Source organism: Aricia agestis, chromosome 22 (genome assembly GCF_905147365.1).
Source record: "Aricia agestis chromosome 22, ilAriAges1.1, whole genome shotgun sequence".
Classification (NCBI taxonomy): domain Eukaryota; kingdom Metazoa; phylum Arthropoda; class Insecta; order Lepidoptera; family Lycaenidae; genus Aricia; species Aricia agestis.
Window position 1 is genome coordinate 7,004,206 of NC_056427.1, and position 20,007 is coordinate 7,024,212.

At 38.9% G+C, this 20,007-nt stretch overlaps 1 protein-coding gene across 2 annotated transcripts; it reads right to left on the reverse strand.

Annotated features, from left to right (window-relative positions):
* Positions 1-7,240: 7,240 nt before the first annotated feature.
* LOC121738144 (ADP-ribosylation factor-like protein 13B) lies at positions 7,241-18,141 on the reverse strand. 2 transcript variants are annotated; one of them, XR_006037248.1, is made up of 7 exons: positions 17,652-18,141; positions 16,487-16,586; positions 14,867-15,410; positions 13,422-13,566; positions 8,880-8,999; positions 7,433-7,716; positions 7,241-7,299 (listed from the first exon to the last, which is right to left on the reverse strand). XR_006037248.1 is itself a non-coding variant. In XM_042130028.1 (6 exons), exons 1-6 carry the CDS (start codon positions 17,998-18,000, stop codon positions 7,616-7,618), a joined length of 1,359 nt encoding a protein of 452 aa, XP_041985962.1. In that variant the 5' UTR covers positions 18,001-18,141; the 3' UTR covers positions 7,251-7,615. The 2 variants fall into 2 exon arrangements, 1 of the variants encoding a protein (XP_041985962.1); XM_042130028.1 differs by having other exon boundaries at positions 7,251-7,716.
* Positions 18,142-20,007: the final 1,866 nt, after the last annotated feature.

Here is a 20,007-nt window from a genome sequence, read left to right on the forward strand (position 1 = left end):
AAGAAAAATACGTGTATTTTTATTTTTAACAAGGATCAATATATCAAAATTTGGCAGGAAGGTTTAATTGCACCTTGTATGTAACTGACCGCGCCGCTATTTAAATAAATCGTTACATACATTTGCTTGTGATCTCGCGGTGTAGCGGCTAAACCGCTCATAAAACGCATATAAATTGATCCCTAATATTTATACAGCGTATAACTATGCAAGATCTGAATATCTGGCATGGTAGTAATATCAAATGACAAAGATCTTGAATAGTTATAGTCTGCGTAAGTAATTTTACTAGTAAAAGGGATAACCGTTAAAAATATTGTACATAAAATATCAAACTACCCTACAAATAAAGATTCGTAATTTAAAATGTTCGAGTCTAGATTCAGAATATTTTGTCTCACTCGCACGCACACGTTTTCATAAATGTGTGAATGCGACCGCTATACTTTAAATTAAGTGAGACAAAATATTCTGAATCTAGACTCGAACATTTTAAATAACGAATAGCCATTTAAAATAGCATTTATTTCTTTGTATGAATACCAAAGAACTACAAAGTTAAAACTTAACTACACTAGGTAAGAATAGCGACGATATGATTAAAAAATATATGGTCGCTTTTTATTATTTTTTTTTCACTAAAAAAAAAACGAAATTATGATTATTACATTAATTTTCAGTTATCTAAAAACATGTTAATCTAAAATAATCATAAATGTAACCTTTGAATAAATTTGCCAAAATGAGGGTACTTTTAAATAAATTACAAAGTGACCATGTTGTAGTGTTTTTACGGACACAATATTATTTCTTCCATCCTTAATGTGCCAACGCTGAAACTTTGGTCATATTTAGTTTTTAAGTAAGTTAATTTTTTGAAACAATATTATGTGAAAATAATGCCACATAATTTAAATTATACAAAAAATTCTTAAACGCTTGAGAAGCTCAAAATACGCAAATATTTATTTGACAATGTTCCTATTTTTCATTTTATATTCGAAAATTTTTATATTTGGTATTAAAATAATTCAATTATTAATGTAATTTTATAGTAATAATTGTAGTAAGTTTAATAAATCTAATTCTACTATCTAATCTTGTAAATAAAAATCGTAACCAGCATCGATTTTTAGGTTAAAAATAAGAATGCTGTTGTAGCAATTTTTTTTTTTCGGAAATAGCCAAATTTACTGACTCAAAAATGTATTTATATATTAAAGACCGAATACTCAAGCGCCACTCAAATTGAGAGGCACTCAAGTCACATTTGAGAATTCCCTAAATAGAGCCAATACTATTGCATTTATAATTTAAAATAATTCCGATTATACTGTAGTTAAATGTAAAGATATTTTAGCTGCCATAGATTTTTATACGATGTACGTAAAGGTCCATAGTAAAACTAGTAGAATTTAGCCAATAGTGACAACACTTTGCGTTTTTTTCGGACAGAAATATATTATGACAATACATTAGAAAAGAGTTTTGTATTAAAAATTAAAAACTAACAAAAATATCAAAATTATTACAGGTGTTAACATTAAGTTTTTTGTGAATTTTATTCGATAATCACAGATTATAATAGTTACGTCACTGCCAGCCTGTCATATACAATGTGAAAATAAATGTATCTAGCAGAAAAATGTGTTTTAATATTATCTATGATTATTTACCTAGAAAAAATAATAGTTAAAAAAAATATATAAAAAAAACGCTCTTTTTAACTTTTAAAACGCACCTGCAGCTCTTCTGATGTTGCGAGTGTCCATGGGCGACGGTAGTTGCTTACCATCAGGTGACCCGTTTGCTCGTTTGCCCCCTTATTTAATAAAAAATATATAAAAAAGTATTTTAAGGCCCAGGGCTCAGACGTGCGTCAATGTAATGGCCTGTATTCACTTTGATTAGTGTTAAGTGCAGGTGAAAGTGTTGACAGCGACTGATTAGTGCAAGTCCTTCATTATATCTTTATCACTAATCACCTACACTCGCACCTACACTCAAAGTGAATACAGGCCTTAACAGCCGATTTTTTTTCAGCAATCAAAAACACGGTAAGTACTCTTTTTCATAAACATAATAATTATTATAGTCTCTCAAAAAGTGAAGAAATTAAAAAGTAGCAACATCGTAGTGTCATCCCTTTCAAATCAATCTAAGAAAGAGGGATGACACTACGATGTTGCCACTTTTTAATTTCTTCACTTTTTTGACAGACTATTTACGTCCCAACTAAACTTGCGTGCAAAAAAATCGACCCACCTCTCTCCTTACGATTCAAACGGTAATAACTCAAGAAATATAATTAGTATTAAATAAATGTTGGTATCGTTTTAAAGGTAGTAGTACAATAAGGATTTAATTATTGCTATAGTTATTGTAATTGTAAATTATTACTAATTCTACAGCCTTAAAACAAAACCGGTCAGTTTGGCACATAAACCTATAATGCTTCGCATAAACCTATAATGGTACGACAGTATATATTAAGTCTATGGTTTGGCATAACATTTCAGTAGGCGATTAATGACATCTTTCTTGTAAAAAACACTAACAAATTGATTTCAATAGCTCATAGTGCCACCCATTACCCTAATTTAGGTTTCCATCCGGGTTTTCCTTGACCTTATCAAAGTTATGATGACCTCCTGAGCGATACCATGCCGATCTTCTTGTACAGCCACCTGGAGGTCCTGAAGGGTATCTGCGGCAAGAGTCCGGGCCCTGACCCTCCTTTTGAGTTCTCCCCATAGGTGCTCAATAGGATTAAGGTTAGGACACCTTGCTGGCCAGTCCAAACCCGAAATTTCGACGTCGGAGAGATATTGACGAACATTCGCAGCAACGTGCGGTCGAGCATTGTTCTACATCAATATGAAACCTTCATCAACAAAACCAGCACATGGCACCGCATGTTGTCCTAGTACGCCCTGAATGTATCGATAGGTACTCAAAATGCCAAGGCGTGGCCCGGTTACAAACTCAAGATTGGTTTATGCATCAAAAGAAATCTCGCCCCATACAGTCCCCGAACACCTACCAAATGGAAGCCTTTCGTCAATGCACGCCTGCGCAAACCATTCTCCTTATCAATGGTATGCTTTTCTGCGACCATCGTTACCATAAAGACTGATTTAGCTTTCATCAGAAAAGAGCACGACCCGCCATTGCTCCAATGAAAAATCAACATGAGAACGTGCGAAACTAAGCTGCACTTGACTGTGTGCTGGGGCTAATTTTGGACCGTTAGCGAGTTTTTGTGAAGTCAAACAGCTGCCTGCAAGTCTTCGTCGTACAGTCTACTCAATCACTGTAACTCATCCGACTTCTCTTGGCCGTCGTTGCACTTGAACTGAAATGAGATGTCGATTCCGCAAGGACGTTGACATCTTAAAACGGTCATCACGTCCAAATGTAGCCCAATCTCTTCCTGAACATGGTCGCATGATAAAGTTTAGAGTCTCTAGAATATTTCGGTATACTTTTGTAACCGAAGTTCGACTTAAATTAAGACTTCTAGCCACAACTCGTTGTCTAAATTCAGCTCTTAGCAAAGCCTCTGCTTGAAAGGCTTTATTTGGAGTAATATCCATTTCGCCACAAAGAAATTACATTTAAAATGAAGTTAAATGAACAATAAATCAATAAAAATCGAGACAAAACAAAAACAATAAGATTTGACCGATTTTTCATACAGAACAAAACCGTTCAATTAACGATTAAAAAACTGAGTAATGGGGGTGCTTAGTGATTTGTGTCGTTTGTAGTCAAGCATGTTGGAAATGAAAATGTAGAGTAAACGTACACATTAACTCGCATTATTTATAAAAAGAAATAATAAATAACTATAGCTTTTTAAGATATAGCGACTTGAATAGAAATGCGCGGGGTGGGTCGATTTTTTTGCACGCAAGTGTATTTTTGTTAAGTGATAATCAGACATAAAAATGAGAGGGGGGGATAAGTAAAACCAGATTTTTATAACAAATGTATTTAATAAACTTAGAAAGTACACAAAGTACAAAAATAAACTAATCCTTTTATTTTAATTTACAGAAAATCTGGTCTTGTGTAGCAAATAATATTGAGTTGAATCGATAATATGGTCAAATATCAATATTCTTGGCGAAATGGGTCAAAGCCTTTCCTTATTGATAAAAAAAGTATTCTCTGTTAAGTAACTTTTCTACAGTCTGTAAAGAAAGTGAAGAAATTAAAATGTGGCAACATCTTAGTGTCATCCCTTTCAAATCAATCTAAGAAAAAAGGGATGACACTACGATGTTGCCACTTTTAAATTTCTTCACTTTCTTGACGGACTGTAGAAAAGTCTGATACGTATATCAGACTTTTTTAATACAAAGAAAGCTTGTATTTATTACAATAATATAATATTATGTTCTAATTACTACATTTACGAATTTTGTTACAATTTAGACTTTAGTAATTTTGTCAAAGATATCATGTAAGTTGTTTTTATACTACTAAATCTAAATTTTATCGGTTATGTTATGCTCATAAAAATACTAAATTCAACTCAATATTATCTATCACTAAATCTTAATCATAATTATAACAATATAACCAATTGCACAATTTCGTTCACTTGCGATATTTGTAAGTGAGAAATTATCTATATTATCTAAGACTTAGATTTTTTTAATCACAAAATAAATCAAAACTAAAAGTATAATTTATAGTCCGTCAAAAAAGTGAAGAAATTAAAAAGTGGCAACATCGTAGTGTCATCCCTTTATTCTTAGAGTGATTTGAAAGGGATGACACTACGATGTTGTCACTTTTTAATTTCTTCACTTTCTTGACAGACTATAAATGTATTTTTTTCTTTAAAGGATAGCTAGAAAACGCCGCATTTAATGGCAGTTTTTTTTTTTTGCAGGACCGTCCTAGTATTATCAGTCAAAATGGTGTTACTACATTTTAATAATACTCTAATATTAAGGCATATACTTACCCTGTTTTAAGTCTTTTAATATTTAAATACTACAAAATTCGAATTAAGTACTTTAAATTCTAGTATTTATTATTTAGGTATTCTAGCTACCCAAAGTGTTTAAATGACTAGTAAACCTATACTATATAAGTACTTTAAGAAATAGGAATAAATTATCCTATACCTATATTATATTTTAACCAAAATTTTTTAATAAAAAAAACCTGACATTATCTCATAAAAATAAATATGAACATCAAACATCTTTCAAAAATTCTAACTGCAGATATTAGGAATTAAAACTTCGTAACTTCTCGACACATTCTTAATTATTACGATCATCCATTTATTACTTGAACAATTTTCAAAAATTATTAAAAAAAACTCTAACCCCACACCATCTATCCTTCTCTGTTCTTTATAGTTGGGGAGGGGAAGAGGGGATTTCGGAATAAGCTCGAGCGTGTCATGTGTCTAGTTATCATGGTATAGAAATCAGATTTCTCACATGGTGGGTAAAATTTTTTTTTCTAAAATATTGAAATGTCATCGGATCTGTCAGATTAAGATGTTTTGTATACCCCAAATAAGCTTCCATATAAAGCACTGACGATTCAAAGGTTGGGTAAGCCTGTAGAGACATTTCAAAATATAAAAAAATAAAGCTTCATATTTTCCTAACTAAGCTTCGCAGATATTTTATTTTGCACTAAACCAAATGATTTAGTCTTTGTTGTCTAAAATATATTTATAATCAACCTAAGTAAGCAATTTTCTGGATATATTTTCTTCTTCAAAACTTTAAAATGGCTGCAGTTTCTGAACCCACCGCTAAAATAAAAAACGCTCTTATTATTGTTTTATCAATTTTACTTAATGTAAAAAACCTACTAGGTCTCCATGACGCTCGAGTGACTACAAAATGAGCACCTTCTCCTCCCCTACTATTACAAACAAAGAGAGAGGACTAATCCGTACCAATGTAACTTGACCATTTTCAAAAAAAAAAAAAAAAACTGACCTCTTCTGTCCTTCTCTATACAGTTTTTACTTTTTACATACATATAAAACTAATTAACACTTTTAATAATCATCACCACCAAATAATTTGAAAAGTTATAAAAAATCACATCTTCTGTCTTCTTCTATTCTCTACGAATAGACAGAGACAACTAATCAACACTCTGTTTATCATCATTATAATTTAATCAATATTAAATGGATGATTATGGCCAAAGCAGAAGTTTTGCTTGAAAAATTTTCAAACTGTCAAGTTTAAAAATTTCCTACAGCACGTTTTCTGTCCTTCTCTATTCGTTACAAACAGACAAAGCCAAGAAATTGACTTATTACAATCGCCTGATATTTCCAAAATATTAAAAAATATAACCTCTACTTACACTTTTGGGGGCGTCCACAAATAACGTGAAGTGTTTTTTTTTTTTAATTTTTTGACCCCCCCTCCTCCCTGGTGAGATTTCGTCAGATTTTATTCAACCCTCCCCCCACAAATCTCACGTGAGATTTTTCAAAATGTGGGTTTCTATCGTAAAGTTTGGTTTGACAGTCAATTGATTTTCTTTTGAACGAATTTGAGAATGATTTGAATCGTATAAAGATTACGCATACGATTAAATCTTAAGCATACGTAAATCTGGATTCTGGATAAAATGAACCATGGAAAATAGTACTATTGAGAAAAAAATTACGTGAGATTTGCCTCTCCCCAACGTGAGATTAGATAAGATTTCACTCGACCCCCTCCCCCCCCTAAACACCTCACGTAATTTGTGGACGCCCCCTTTTTTGTAATCATCACCACCTAATAATTTGAAAAAATTATAAGAAACTCTAACCTCGGATCTTCTATCCTCCTCTATCTTGTACAAACAGACAGAGATAGCTAATTAACATTTTCTTTATAACCATTATGTGAAATCAGCTATACTTACAGTGCTCCCAAAGTGATAATGCGCATAGAATTTTTCGTAATTTTTCGGCAACGCTCGTATTTCCCGAGCGTCGGAAGACGTCGCTGCAAGCGCTGTTTTAAACTTAACTTTAAGAAAAACAGCGCTCTGCAGCGACGTAGAGGCGTCTGACGTTGCTTGGACGTTACCATGGTAACGCCGCGATGGCTTCCCGGTGAGTTAGCGACAGCGGACAGCCGGCTATATGATATTTACTTCTATTTCCTTTGAACAAGGTGCAAAATGCAAGTTTCATGGATTCGGGTGTTTCCGTGATTACGACAATTAGCGAAGATTTCCATGCGCATTATTTATTTGGGAGTACTGTACTTTGCTTGAATAATTTTCAAAATTTATAAAAAAAAATCTAATCTCGCATCTTCTATCCTCCTCTATCTTGTACAAACAGACAGAGATAGCTAATTCACACTTTCTTTATAATCATTATGTGAACTATGCCAAATTTTGCTTGAACAATTTTCAAAATTTATAAAAAAATTCTAACCTCGCATCTTCTATCCTCCTCTATCCCGTACAAACAGACAGAGATAGCTAATTTACACTTTCTTTATAATCATTATGTGAACTATACCAAATTTTGCTTGAACAATTATCAAAATTTATATAAAAAAAACTCTAACCTCGCATCTTCTATCCTCCTCTATCCCGTACAAACAGACAGAGATAGCTAATTGACACTTGCCTGCGTACAGTCACCTTTACCGTACGTCTTGCCCGGCTCGTATAGGAACAGAGAGTTCTCCGGACTTGTCTTGTGGCGTTGCGTGTCTGAAAAATAATAATAATATACCTCTGTGGCTCAGTTGGTGGGCTGTTGGTAACTTGGTAGCTCAAGCCGGGGGTCGCGGATTCGGATCCCGACAAAACAAAAAGTTTTTTCAAAGGTCCTGGGTCATGGATGTGTATTAAATATGTGTATCATATAATAAAAATCTTAAATATATGTATAGTATAAATGTATTAAATATATTTCCGTTGTCTGGTACCTGTAACACAAGTCCTTCAGATACTTACCACGGGGCCAGACTGACGTGGTGTGAAGCGTCCATAGATATTATTATATATTTTTAATATTATAAAACTAGATGACGCCCGCAACTCCGATACGCCAAAACTCATTTATCGCGCAGAAAACCGTACATTTTCCGGGACAAAAAGTATCCTATGTCCTTGCCCGGGACTCAAAGTATCTCCATGCCAAATCGGTTCAGCGGACAGACGGACAGACAGACAGACAGACGGACAGACTATCCTCTGATGGAAAGCAACAGACCTGATGGAAAGCAACTTCCGTCGCCCATGGACACTCGCAGCATAAGAAGAACTGCAAGTGCGTTGCCGGCCTTTCAAGAGGGAATAGGGTAATAGGGGAGGGTAGGGAAGGGAAAAGGGTAGGGGATTGGGCCTCCGGTAAACTCACTCACTCGGCGAAACACAGCGCAAGCGCTGTTTCACGCCGGTTTTCTGTGAGAACGTGGTATTTCTCCGGTAGAGCCGGCCCATTCGTGCCGAAGCATGGCTCTCCCACGTATAAATGTAATAATATAATTATTTTATTTATTAAAGTTAATTCAATAAATTATATTTATTATGTCCTTAGTCCATAGGCGTACCCAGGTAACGCCTAGGAAAACATAGGAACACAGCTCAATCCTTGCTTTAATTCTAAATGAAAGAAGTACTTATATCGGTTAAGTTTTGGAGAAGGAATCAGCGGACAACGAATCGATGATTTTCTGTTCTTTTATTAGAACTTTTGTCGTGTTGTCTCTATCGAGCTCGGCGGTGGGAGACTTGAGATTGGTGAGACAGCAATACATTTTAAAATAATATATAATATAATATAATATCTATGGATGTTTCACACCACGTACCTATTTTCAATTTCTCTAGCCCTTGGTGAATCCTCTTAATTTTTTACTTATACTCACATCTCAAACTAAGTCTCCTCTTATGGCCCGCTTGCAGCTGTCTCCTCACCGTGTCAGAGGCGGAGGCCGGCCGGGGGGCGGAGCGCCATGTGTCAGATGAGGCGCTCTTGGTTGTGGATACTGCAACAAAATAAATACATATTTATTTATTATACACTAGCTGTCCCGGCAAACGTTGCTTTGCCATAATAATATAAAGTACTTGGAGCATATTATTATTTTATTAAAGTGACTAAATAAGTATGTCACCATGGCAACGTCCATCGCTATCCCGTCGCACAAACATTATTTATTCAACAAAATATGCACTTATCAATATAAAAAGTACCCAGTAGCCGATTCTCAGACCCACTGAATAATGAATATGCATATAAAATGTGGTTAAAATCAGTAAAGCTGTTCGGATTAGTATGGTGACCAACATTGTGACACGAGAATTTTATATATAAGAAGATACATTCATACAACTATCATCACTGCAATAACAATATTCCATGAAACACATCATTTTACACCAATAAGTTGGCTGATGATGATGATTTATAGCTGAGAACACTCTCGATCATGTCAGCTCTAATAAAAACTATGTCAAAATCGGTCCACCTGTTTGGATGCTAGAGTGGCAAATGCATAATAAAACTCTGGAATGAACTGTCACCAGCAGTATTTTATATGCGACCTGCAAACCTTCAAGAAGAGAGCGTATTCCCGGATCATAAGAGTCCGGGTGCCATCGCAATTCTCATACAAACGTAATACCAAGATAATTTCCCATACGAGAATATTTACCATATCTGAGTTATTATTTAGCATAAGATTTCCTATCTTCAAGATAGGAAATCTTATGCATAAGATTCACTGCAAAATATTTACATACCAAAAATATGAACAATTACAATATTTACATACTAAATTGTAATCGTTCATATTTTTTGGAATGTAAATATTTTGCAGTGAATCTTTAATTTTTTTGTATAGGAATCTAGGTAATTACTATCTTAAGCTGAATAAAAACTCAAATATGGTAAATACTCTCGTATGGGAAATTATCTTAGTATTACGTTTGTATTGTTACGGTACATGGTATACGGACACGTGGTGCGCAAGTACATACTCGAACCTTCTAAAAAGGTCCAATGTTTGTTTACGTGTTTACCCTTTATTTGTTAGCGTGTTTGAATTTAGACCTTATGACTGAGTCCATAAGGTCTAAATTAAATTCAACTTACTGCACTTATCGCAAGGACGGCAGTTTTATTGTGGTACATGCCCGAGCCGCCTAGAAATTTCCCACGGTTGTTTACTTGTTTACGTGAATCGGGAAATTTCTGGAATTCGTCTCGCCATATAAAAAGAGCCGCAGGCAGGCCCGGCAAGTCAGTTTGTTTCGAGCTTTCATCAAGGCGATTTCGGAGTGAACACAAGTGATCAATAGTGAGTGAACCAGTGAACCTGCGACTTGGCTACGACCTAGGACAGTGATAGTGCTTAGTGATTGGACCTAGTGCTAAGTGTTGTGACCTAGTGTTTAGTGCAGTGTTAATAAAGTCTTCAAGAGAGTCACCAGGTCTTTCTCTCCAAATCCTCGAACCCTAGCACGTAACAACTGGTGTCAGAAGTGCGATTTGGAGATGCCATTGACTCCGAGAGAGGACTTCAAGGGGAGTGTCAGGACAAGGGCGCAGCGAGCTGCTGCCATTGACTCCGAGAGAGGAGTTGCGGAGGCCACACCCACTGGGGACCAAGCTCCGCCCACTGAGGGACAGGCCCCACCCACTGGCCACGCCCACATGGCTCCGCCCACTGGCCACGCCCACCAGGATCCGCCCACTTTGGATGAAGCCACGCCCACTGGCTCCGCTCACCAGGACACGCCCACTGGCCACGCCCCTCTGGCTCCGTCCACTTTGGGCATGGCCACGCCCACTGGCTCCGCCCACCAGGCCACGCCCACTCAGGCCACGCCCACTGGCTCCGCCCACCAGGCCCCACCCGTAGCTCCTACAGCCCCCCAAGTGGCCCTTCATTTAGAAAGTTTAATTGAATTAATGGAGCTGCAAAGGGCTGAAATCAGAGCGATTCGAGAGGCACAAGACCGTAAGCTCAGCGCGTTGCAAGAGTCACAAGAGTCACATGATCGCAAGCTCGGCGCTTTGCAAGAGTTACAAGAACGCAAGCTCGGCGCTTTGCAGGAGTCACAAGAGCAACAAAAGGGCCTCCAAGAGAAAGCGCTTTTAGCTATAAAGGATGTCAGTGACACGGTGGTTAAGCTTCGTAAAGACGTCGACGTAATGAAAGAACGAGTTACTGGGTTAGAGACGGTTGTGGAAAATTTGAAAACCGGATTCACAGAACTACAGAAGAGAGTAGTGCGCCTAGAAACTACGGGAGTTGCGGTGTCTAGTGGAGTCACTGGTGTGGCGCAAGGACCAAGAGTAAAGGTGCCACCGTACGACGGCACTACTTCTTGGAACGCTTATCGTCGGCAATTTCAGACTGTTGCTACCGCAAACGGATGGACGGAGGAGCAATGCTTGACCGCTCTCACTGTTGCACTCAGAGGGCAAGCTGTGTCGGTTCTGGAGGCACTGCCACATACGGGAAATGGTTTCCAAGACCTGATGGAGGCACTGGAATCCAGATACGGGGAGCGACACCTGGAGCACGTGTTCCGTGCCCAACTGCGTGACAGAGTCCAACGTTCAGGAGAAGGACTTCAACAATGGGCGTTGGAAATTGAAAAACTCGTCAGGAAGGCATATCCAGGAGCCGACACCAAGATGGTCGACACAAATATTGTTCAAGGATTTGTCGACGGAATCAAAGACTTGGAGGTCAGGGCTGCAGTAAGACTTGGTCACCATACCTCGCTAAAGGAAGCATTAGCGCATGCTTTGGAAGTCGAGGCTGTACGCCATGACATACGGCAGACCCATAAGATCCACAAGGTCTCTGAAGAAGTCAAGGAAGTTAAGGCTTCTACGAGGAAAAGATTTGAAGCCATGTGCTATAAGTGTGGTGAGAGGGGCCATCTTCAGCTAAACTGTCCGCAGAAGAAGACCCAGATGGCAAGGATAAAAAGGATCGAGGAACAAATGGAGGAGTTGAAGAAGCAAGCGGTTTCGTCCCCTACCCGGAATCATGCGGAACGAATAGAATCCAGAACTAAGGGGCGAGTACTGGATGACGCGGAGAAAGCCCCGGTAACTGTTACCTCCCAGGCACGGAGCGGAACAAAGAGAACAAGTAATTTGGGGCACATGGAGAATGAAGCTATGAGAAAGGCTCAAGAAAGAGATGACGACCTTCGGCACATCATCACATGGAAGAAACGGGGTGACGTAAAACCAATCTGGAGTGAGGTTGCACCCACTGGCGCTGTCGCTAAGGCGTACTGGGAGCAATGGGACAGTCTGATACTTCAGGACGGACTACTCTACCGGAAATGGCAGAAGGCTAACGGCAGAGAGTTCTATTTTCAGATAATTGTCCCAAGGGCAAGAGTACCAGATGTTCTCCGCGAGATACATGAGGGCGTATCAGGGAGTCATCTAGGCGTCAAGAGGATGCTAAGGAAAGTGCGAGAACGATTCTTCTGGTTGCATTGGAGAGATGATGTGCAGGATTGGTGCCACAGATGTATTACTTGCGCTGCTGTAAAGGGACCACAGACCAGGAGTAGTCGTAGGAACCGTCTGGCGCGTTACCATGGCAGTAACAATGATGCTCGGGACGAGCATCTCTAAGAGGGGAGTAGTGTTACGGTACATGGTATACGGACACGTGGTGCGCAAGTACATACTCGAACCTTCTAAAAAGGTCCAATGTTTGTTTACGTGTTTACCCTTTATTTGTTAGCGTGTTTGAATTTAGACCTTATGACTGAGTCCATAAGGTCTAAATTAAATTCAACTTACTGCACTTATCGCAAGGACGGCAGTTTTATTGTGGTACATGCCCGAGCCGCCTAGAAATTTCCCACGGTTGTTTACTTGTTTACGTGAATCGGGAAATTTCTGGAATTCGTCTCGCCATATAAAAAGAGCCGCAGGCAGGCCCGGCAAGTCAGTTTGTTTCGAGCTTTCATCAAGGCGATTTCGGAGTGAACACAAGTGATCAATAGTGAGTGAACCAGTGAAACCTGCGACTTGGCTACGACCTAGGACAGTGATAGTGCTTAGTGATTGGACCTAGTGCTAAGTGTTGTGACCTAGTGTTTAGTGCAGTGTTAATAAAGTCTTCAAGAGAGTCACCAGGTCTTTCTCTCCAAATCCTCGAACCCTAGCACGTAACAGTATGAAAATTGCGATGGCACCCGAACTCTTAAAAGGCCGGCAACGCCAGGTGCGTTCTGATGTTGCGAGTGTCCATGGGCGACAGTAGTTGCTTTCCATCAGGTATTTGCTCATTTGCCCCCTTATTTTATATTTAAAAAAAAATATTGCCACACACGCACGCACGCACACACGCACGCAAGCACGTACAGATAGACACGTCAAGCTTACAACACTCCTCTGGCGAAAACAAAAAAAACAAACATACCTCGCTCCAACTTATGATCGGACTCCGGCTTGTGCAGATACGAGGGGTCCCAGGTTCGATTCCGATCACCCATTGAGACGTTCCTATCTGTGAGACTGGTGTCCATGACGCTGCCAGTCGTTGATGATTTACTCGGTTTGGATATCTGAAATCAGAGAAATCGATATAGGGTGAAGCCAAACGAGCGTAGTTTTGTGAGTCGTGAGTCGCAGAATTTCTTTCGCGTAAATATCTTTTGTATTAAACTGAATGCAGCAGAATTTCTGCCAGGCGAAATTCTGCGACTCACAACTCACAAATTGCGCTCGTTTGGCTTCACCCATAGAGCCAGTCCACACGGCGCGTTGCGTCAGCGTTGCGTCGACGCAGCGCTGCAGTTGCGTTGTTTTACATACAAATAACCAAGCTGTTCACACGGCGCGCTGCGTCGTCGCAACGCACACATGGCCCCGAGACGAAGGGGGAGGGGGTATTGACGTTAAGACTGCTTCGTGATAACGCTGCGATGGTGCAGCGTCCGTGTGGCCGGCTATGCGTCAAACGGCAGCGCTGCGTCGACGCAACGCGCCGTGTGGACTGGCTCTTAGAGCCTGTCCAGATGAGGCGTTTTACGCGCGTACCCGAAATACTAGAGCTACATATATCGCGTCCAGATGCCTACGCGCGTTTTCTTACTCGCGCGTAAAACGCTTGCAATGAGCGGGACTAGCCAGTAAAACGCCCGAGCGACGCGCGAGTCGAAATACTTGGGTGCCATTGCACAGCGTCCAGAACTACGCGCGAATCGTGGCGAATTCATGTTTGTAGCGTAAAAACGCGCTTAAAACGCGGTATCTAGATGCAATAGAAATTGAAACGCGCGTATCGACTTCGCGTGTAAAACGCCTCATCTGGACAGGCTCGAAATTGAAACGCGCGTATGGACTTTACGCGTACAACGGCTCATCTGGACAGCCACTTAGGCCCGATTTATATGCGTCCGCGCGAACTGGCTTTGCTTGCTTGTAAATCACAATTTACTTGTGATTTACAAGCAAATGTAATAATGATAACTCCCACACCGGTTTCGGTGACGGTGGCCGGTTTTATTGAAACCAGGAGGAATTGTATAGTGCCAAAGTGTGTGCGCAGTAAACAAGAGCACTCTATTCTTTTACTCTCATAACCCAGTGGGACGGCCGACCGACACGACTGGCGAGAGATCAGACTATCAGGAGATCAGCCTGCATTGCCCTAACCAAACTTGGAACATGTTTCCCACTAAGCCACAATATTTGTTTACTCTATAATTGTGGGCTAAGGACCTGTTTCACCACTTTCTGATAAAGTGCCTAATACACAACTTTTTTGACAGATTCTCCATACTTGATCTGTCAAGCTAATTGGTGGATAGCCTTATCAGGAAGTGGTGAAACAGGCCCTAATACTTTAAAATAGACACTTACATTATTTCTATTAAAAGTTGGACTCGACTGTGGACGGTGCTTGAAGTCAATATGATTGACCCCTTTACGGACAATCGGGGATAGTTTCCTGAACTCATTCCTCGGCTCCAGCTCAATTTTCACCGTCTCCGTGGTACTGTTACTCGCTCTCCCAAACAACGGTGACAGCTTCGGCTTGATGGCTTCTTCGGAACTCTCTATAGTGATTGTACTGTTATTACTAGTCGGCTTAACTGGTTTGACTATTATCACTGTGTTGTCATACTTCTCAAAATTCGGGTTCTCGAAACCCGTTTGGGTGGATATATCGTTTTCAATTTCTACTGGCGGTGTTAACTTTCCTGGCGGTCTCATAAGCCTCTTTCTTCTTTCCAATTCACTGTATATATCGGTTTGGACTCTTAAGTTTATATCACCGTATCTCCGTATGATGTAGTTGAGTAGCCATTCATAGCCTTTTCGGAGTCCGGGATCAATTTTTATCTTTTTCGACTTGGTATCAGTGGATGCACTGTAGGGTTCGACTAATGTAGGACACCTGTATCTGAAATTTGGAATACCATTTAAATTTAAATTGGTTTATTCCATACTGCAAACTTTTTCTCTCTTCACCCCTACATATAATTTAAGCTAATTTTTATGAAATATGGTATGCAGATATACCTATATGTACTTTATATAAGTATTTACATTCCTATTCTTTAAAAATATGTACTCCCGCACCATATACGAATTTTGGACCAAACAAGTTGCGGCTAACATCTAAGGGCCAGCGGGGCTAAAATGGTCGTTTTGGAGAATCCTATAATAAATCATAATATGATTCATTTCTAAACTCCACTTTGCGTGCAATTCATATAGTGATTCGCTTAGAATGTAGATCAATGATTGGCCTCGCGAGTGGGGCTCACGCGCGGAGACCACTCATTAATCGAAGCGAATCACTTTTAAACTCCACTTTGCGTGCAATTCATATAGTGATTCGCTTACATCAATGATTAGTCTCTCGCGCGGCGCTCGCGTGCGAGTTTAGAAATGAATCATTACTGCATTGCGGCCACGGCCGTAGCTAGGGGGGGGCATTGTGGGGCAATGCCCTACCTTAAAATCATAATGCCCTACCTTAAAAATACCAAAACCCAAGAAAATCAATCAATTATGATATTTCTCTTACTTCCGCCCTACCTGTAACCAATTCTGCCCTACCTCAAATCTGACTTTAGCTACAGCCCTGATTGCGGCGTGCATCGTATAAATCTACAACGCCTATCTATATTATGTTGAGTTGCGACATCGCATCGCATTTCTGTGCGATGATGTTTTTGCGATACGATGCCACAACACAGTGATGTGCCCTGACCCCTTCGATCACTAATATACATATGTATATTAGTGATCGAAGCCTGACCCTAACCTTTTATTCATCAGTGTTTTGTCCTTGCCTGCTACATTGAAAATGACTTGATAGACAGAGACAAAACATCCATTATTAATACCTCAAACGTGGAAAAACCAGACACAATAGCTTATATATTGTTATTGCGGTCGCCGGTGACCGCTTAGGGCTTGAAGCATTAATTTTAATAAGTAACAGTGTTTATGGATTAAATAGTTTTTTACCTATTAACCATTGGTTCTATATTCAGTTTTTCCACTACATCTAGGTCGTCCAGAGCTCCGTTCTTGTCTTGCTTGTTAGCTAACACTAAGACTGGCTTGCCTGAAAACATTCATCATCATCATTTTTTAACATGGGAGATCTTGTGGCAGGCATGGTTGAACCAATACCTTGCCCTTTCAGAAAACTGAGGGGAAGCAATGTTTATGTGTGCAGTAAGTCATACCAGAGGCCCATGAATGTGCTGGCATGTAAGGGTAAGGCTGGGTTTCCACCAGAGATGTGTTGTGTTCTTGAGAGCCAATAGAATCGCTTTATTGGCGTGAGCTTGCCATGACATCACCCAGCGCGGCGACGCTATTGGATTTTAAAAACACCTTTCTGCCAACACATCTCTGGTGGAAATGAAGTCTAAAAAGGGGTGCCGCAGTTTTAGTCCTCATTTTATTTATCCAACGCTGTGGGCACTCGCCCAACTGCAACCACATCCTAAGCTGTTATTGCATGGAGAGATTTAAAGTGTGCAACACCAGAGAAATTAGTTGATTCAAGTGTGATAAGTCTAGTGTTGGGTTTGTCTATGGGCGGCAATCGCTTACCATCAGGCTATATGCCTGCTCACCATCTGGCTATATGCCCGCTCACCATCTACTATACTAGTCTTTCCCAAAGTGGGCGATAAATCCCCCTGTGGGCGCCGAAGGTCTAAAGGGGGCGGTGCGGGACGCAGAAAAAATGGGGGTGTTAAGTAGAGGCTTGGGGGTGATGTATTTCATCGGGATGCATTTTAATTAAATTGAAACAAAGAAGGCGCTAAAACATATTTTCTCTCAAAGTGGGCAGTAGACAAAATAAGTTTGGGAACCCCTGATCTATACCAATATTATGAATGCGAAAGTGTATCTGTCTGTTGGTTTGTCCGTCTGTCTGTCTGTCTGTTACCTCTTCACGCCCAAACCACTAAACCAATTTTGCTGAAATTTGGTATGTAGACAGAGAACGGAGTTGAGGGCGTCATCTAGTAAAAAGGTCAAGTGACTTTCAGCCCCTCCAGTGATAATTTTATATGCAATTACCCACATGCTTCTTATCTTCATGCACCGATGCAAACTCAAGTTGTGTTGATTAGAACCTCAATATTGTTTTACCATGAATAATTTTACGTACCTGATATTTTATCGTGCGATAATACCTCCTCTAATACAGTTTTACACTCCTCCAAGCGTGTATAATCACTAGAATCGATGACGAAAATCACACCGTGAACTTCGCTGTAATATTGGGGCCAAATCTGCCGAAAGTGGGGCCCTCCGCCCAAATCGTATATCGTCACAGGTGTATCCTTATGTATAAGGTTTACAGCCTTAAAACCAACAGTAGGTAAAACTTTATCATCGTTTTCTCCGGCTAAATTGTTTACTGTTTTCGTCTTGCCCGCGTTGTCCAAACCGATCAGAATTAAAACTATATGACGACGTATACGTCGCCGTCTGAACCGACCAAAACACATACCCATCACTTATAATTAAATTCACAATAGAAAAGCACTTAAAATAATTAAATTTAACTCAAACAAACATCGCGAATTCGTATTTGTATGAGGCCGCCATTTGTGAGAAAAACTTTTTTTTGTTGACACAACGGTAACCAATGGCGATTGGCGATGACCTTCGATGTGGCCAGTAATAGAATTTTATTTTCATCAAAAAGATAACCGCGTCTTTAACTATTATTTTTAAACTCAGCAATAAATAAAATGTGTACGAGTTTACTAAATACGAGTATCAATATTCCGTACGTCCGCGTCCTTCGGCCGTCGCTCCCCACTCGTCACATCCATAATATATTATATCCATACATATATTTTTATAAGTAGTGCGAATCTTTGTCTCACTTTCCATTAGCTGTTCTCGCTGGTTCTCGCTAAATAGATTTTGATAAAATTTTGTATACCGATAAAATTTGGTATCTAATTTCAAAACAGAGTCATTTAACAATATTTTTTTACCTTACATTTGTCATAATATTTCAATGGTTACTAAAATGATTAAGCAAATGTAAGGTTAAAATAAAATTACTGGTTAAAGTGTATAAAGTTATATAATTCTGTGAAATATTTAAAGGTCACACCTGTTAAAATAAAAACTGTTGGAAACCTTGATTGAAACCGATGTTATGTAAATATTTTATCACACATACTGTACTTATACAGTGTGTAACGAAACTAAGTGTAATTTAAGGTATGCAATATGCATATTGTGATAAAAAAGGAAGTACAACTGAAAGTAAATCTTATGACTTCTGTTTCTATCAAAAATATCCCGACGACGCAGAGTTTGTCCATATAATAATTAAAAAAAAAGCTGCTCCTTCAGCGCTTCTACTTTCACATTGAGGTCTATGATTTCACAGACAAATTAGTCCACAAAAATAACCTATGATCCTTCACGTCACACGCGGTCTACTTCTTATCTGTGCCAAATAACAGAAAAATTGCTACAGCAGTTCGTGAGCCCTTTCAAATAATTTTCTTCGTCTTTTCCACATTTTTCCATATTTCTTTGCTCCTATTAGTCTTAGCGTGATAAAATATTGCCTATAGCCTTACTATTTAATGGGCTATCTAATCGGACCAGTAGTTCCTGAGATTAGCGCATTCAAACAAACAAACAAACTCTTCCGCTTTATTTCAAGAAAGTGAAGAAATTAAAAAGTGGCAACATCGTAGTGTCATACCATACCCTTTTTTCTTAGATTGATTTGAAAGGGATGGCACTACGATGTTGCCACTTTTTAATTTCTTCACTTTCAGGCTATAGCTTTAAAAAACCTCCAAAATGAAACAAAATATAAAAATACATAATGGACATTTTATTCAATAAATACAGGTACGATTTTCTCATAAATATTTACAAAGCTATATAAATAATTCGCGCCAATGTGTCGCCATTTTGTATCCACAGATTATACAAATAGATTTGACACTTCAGTCTATCCATAGATAATCTCTTACATTCATGCAAAAACCACTTCTGTGGATGTTTATTAAAGCTTTTTTTAGTCAGCATTAAATAACAAGCAATTTTGCACATACAGCAAATAGAAAAGCTATTTTTACTTTTTTTTACTCTTCCTTTCTTTTATTCCTACCTTCCTTCTCTTTTATCACTCTTCCATACATGTTAAAGCTATTGTCTATGTCAAATCGATTTGTATGAAATCATCATCATATAATGGATTTAAAATTAAATAAAGAAATGTGTAAGTGTAAGTACTCACATACGGTTTTGCTCGATCGAGCAATCATATTGAGTAAAAACCACGGCTCGGGCTTTCGTACACACATTCAGCATTGTTCGATAGTTTTACTCCAGTTCGAAGGAAATCAGCTACGAATAATAAAAACTAGTGTCAAAAAAATTGTCAAGCTGGCTCGATTTGAGCCCTTAAACTGGCTCGATTCAAGCCTTCAAACTGGCTCGATTCGAGCCTTCAAACTGGCTCGATTCGAGCCTTAAAACTG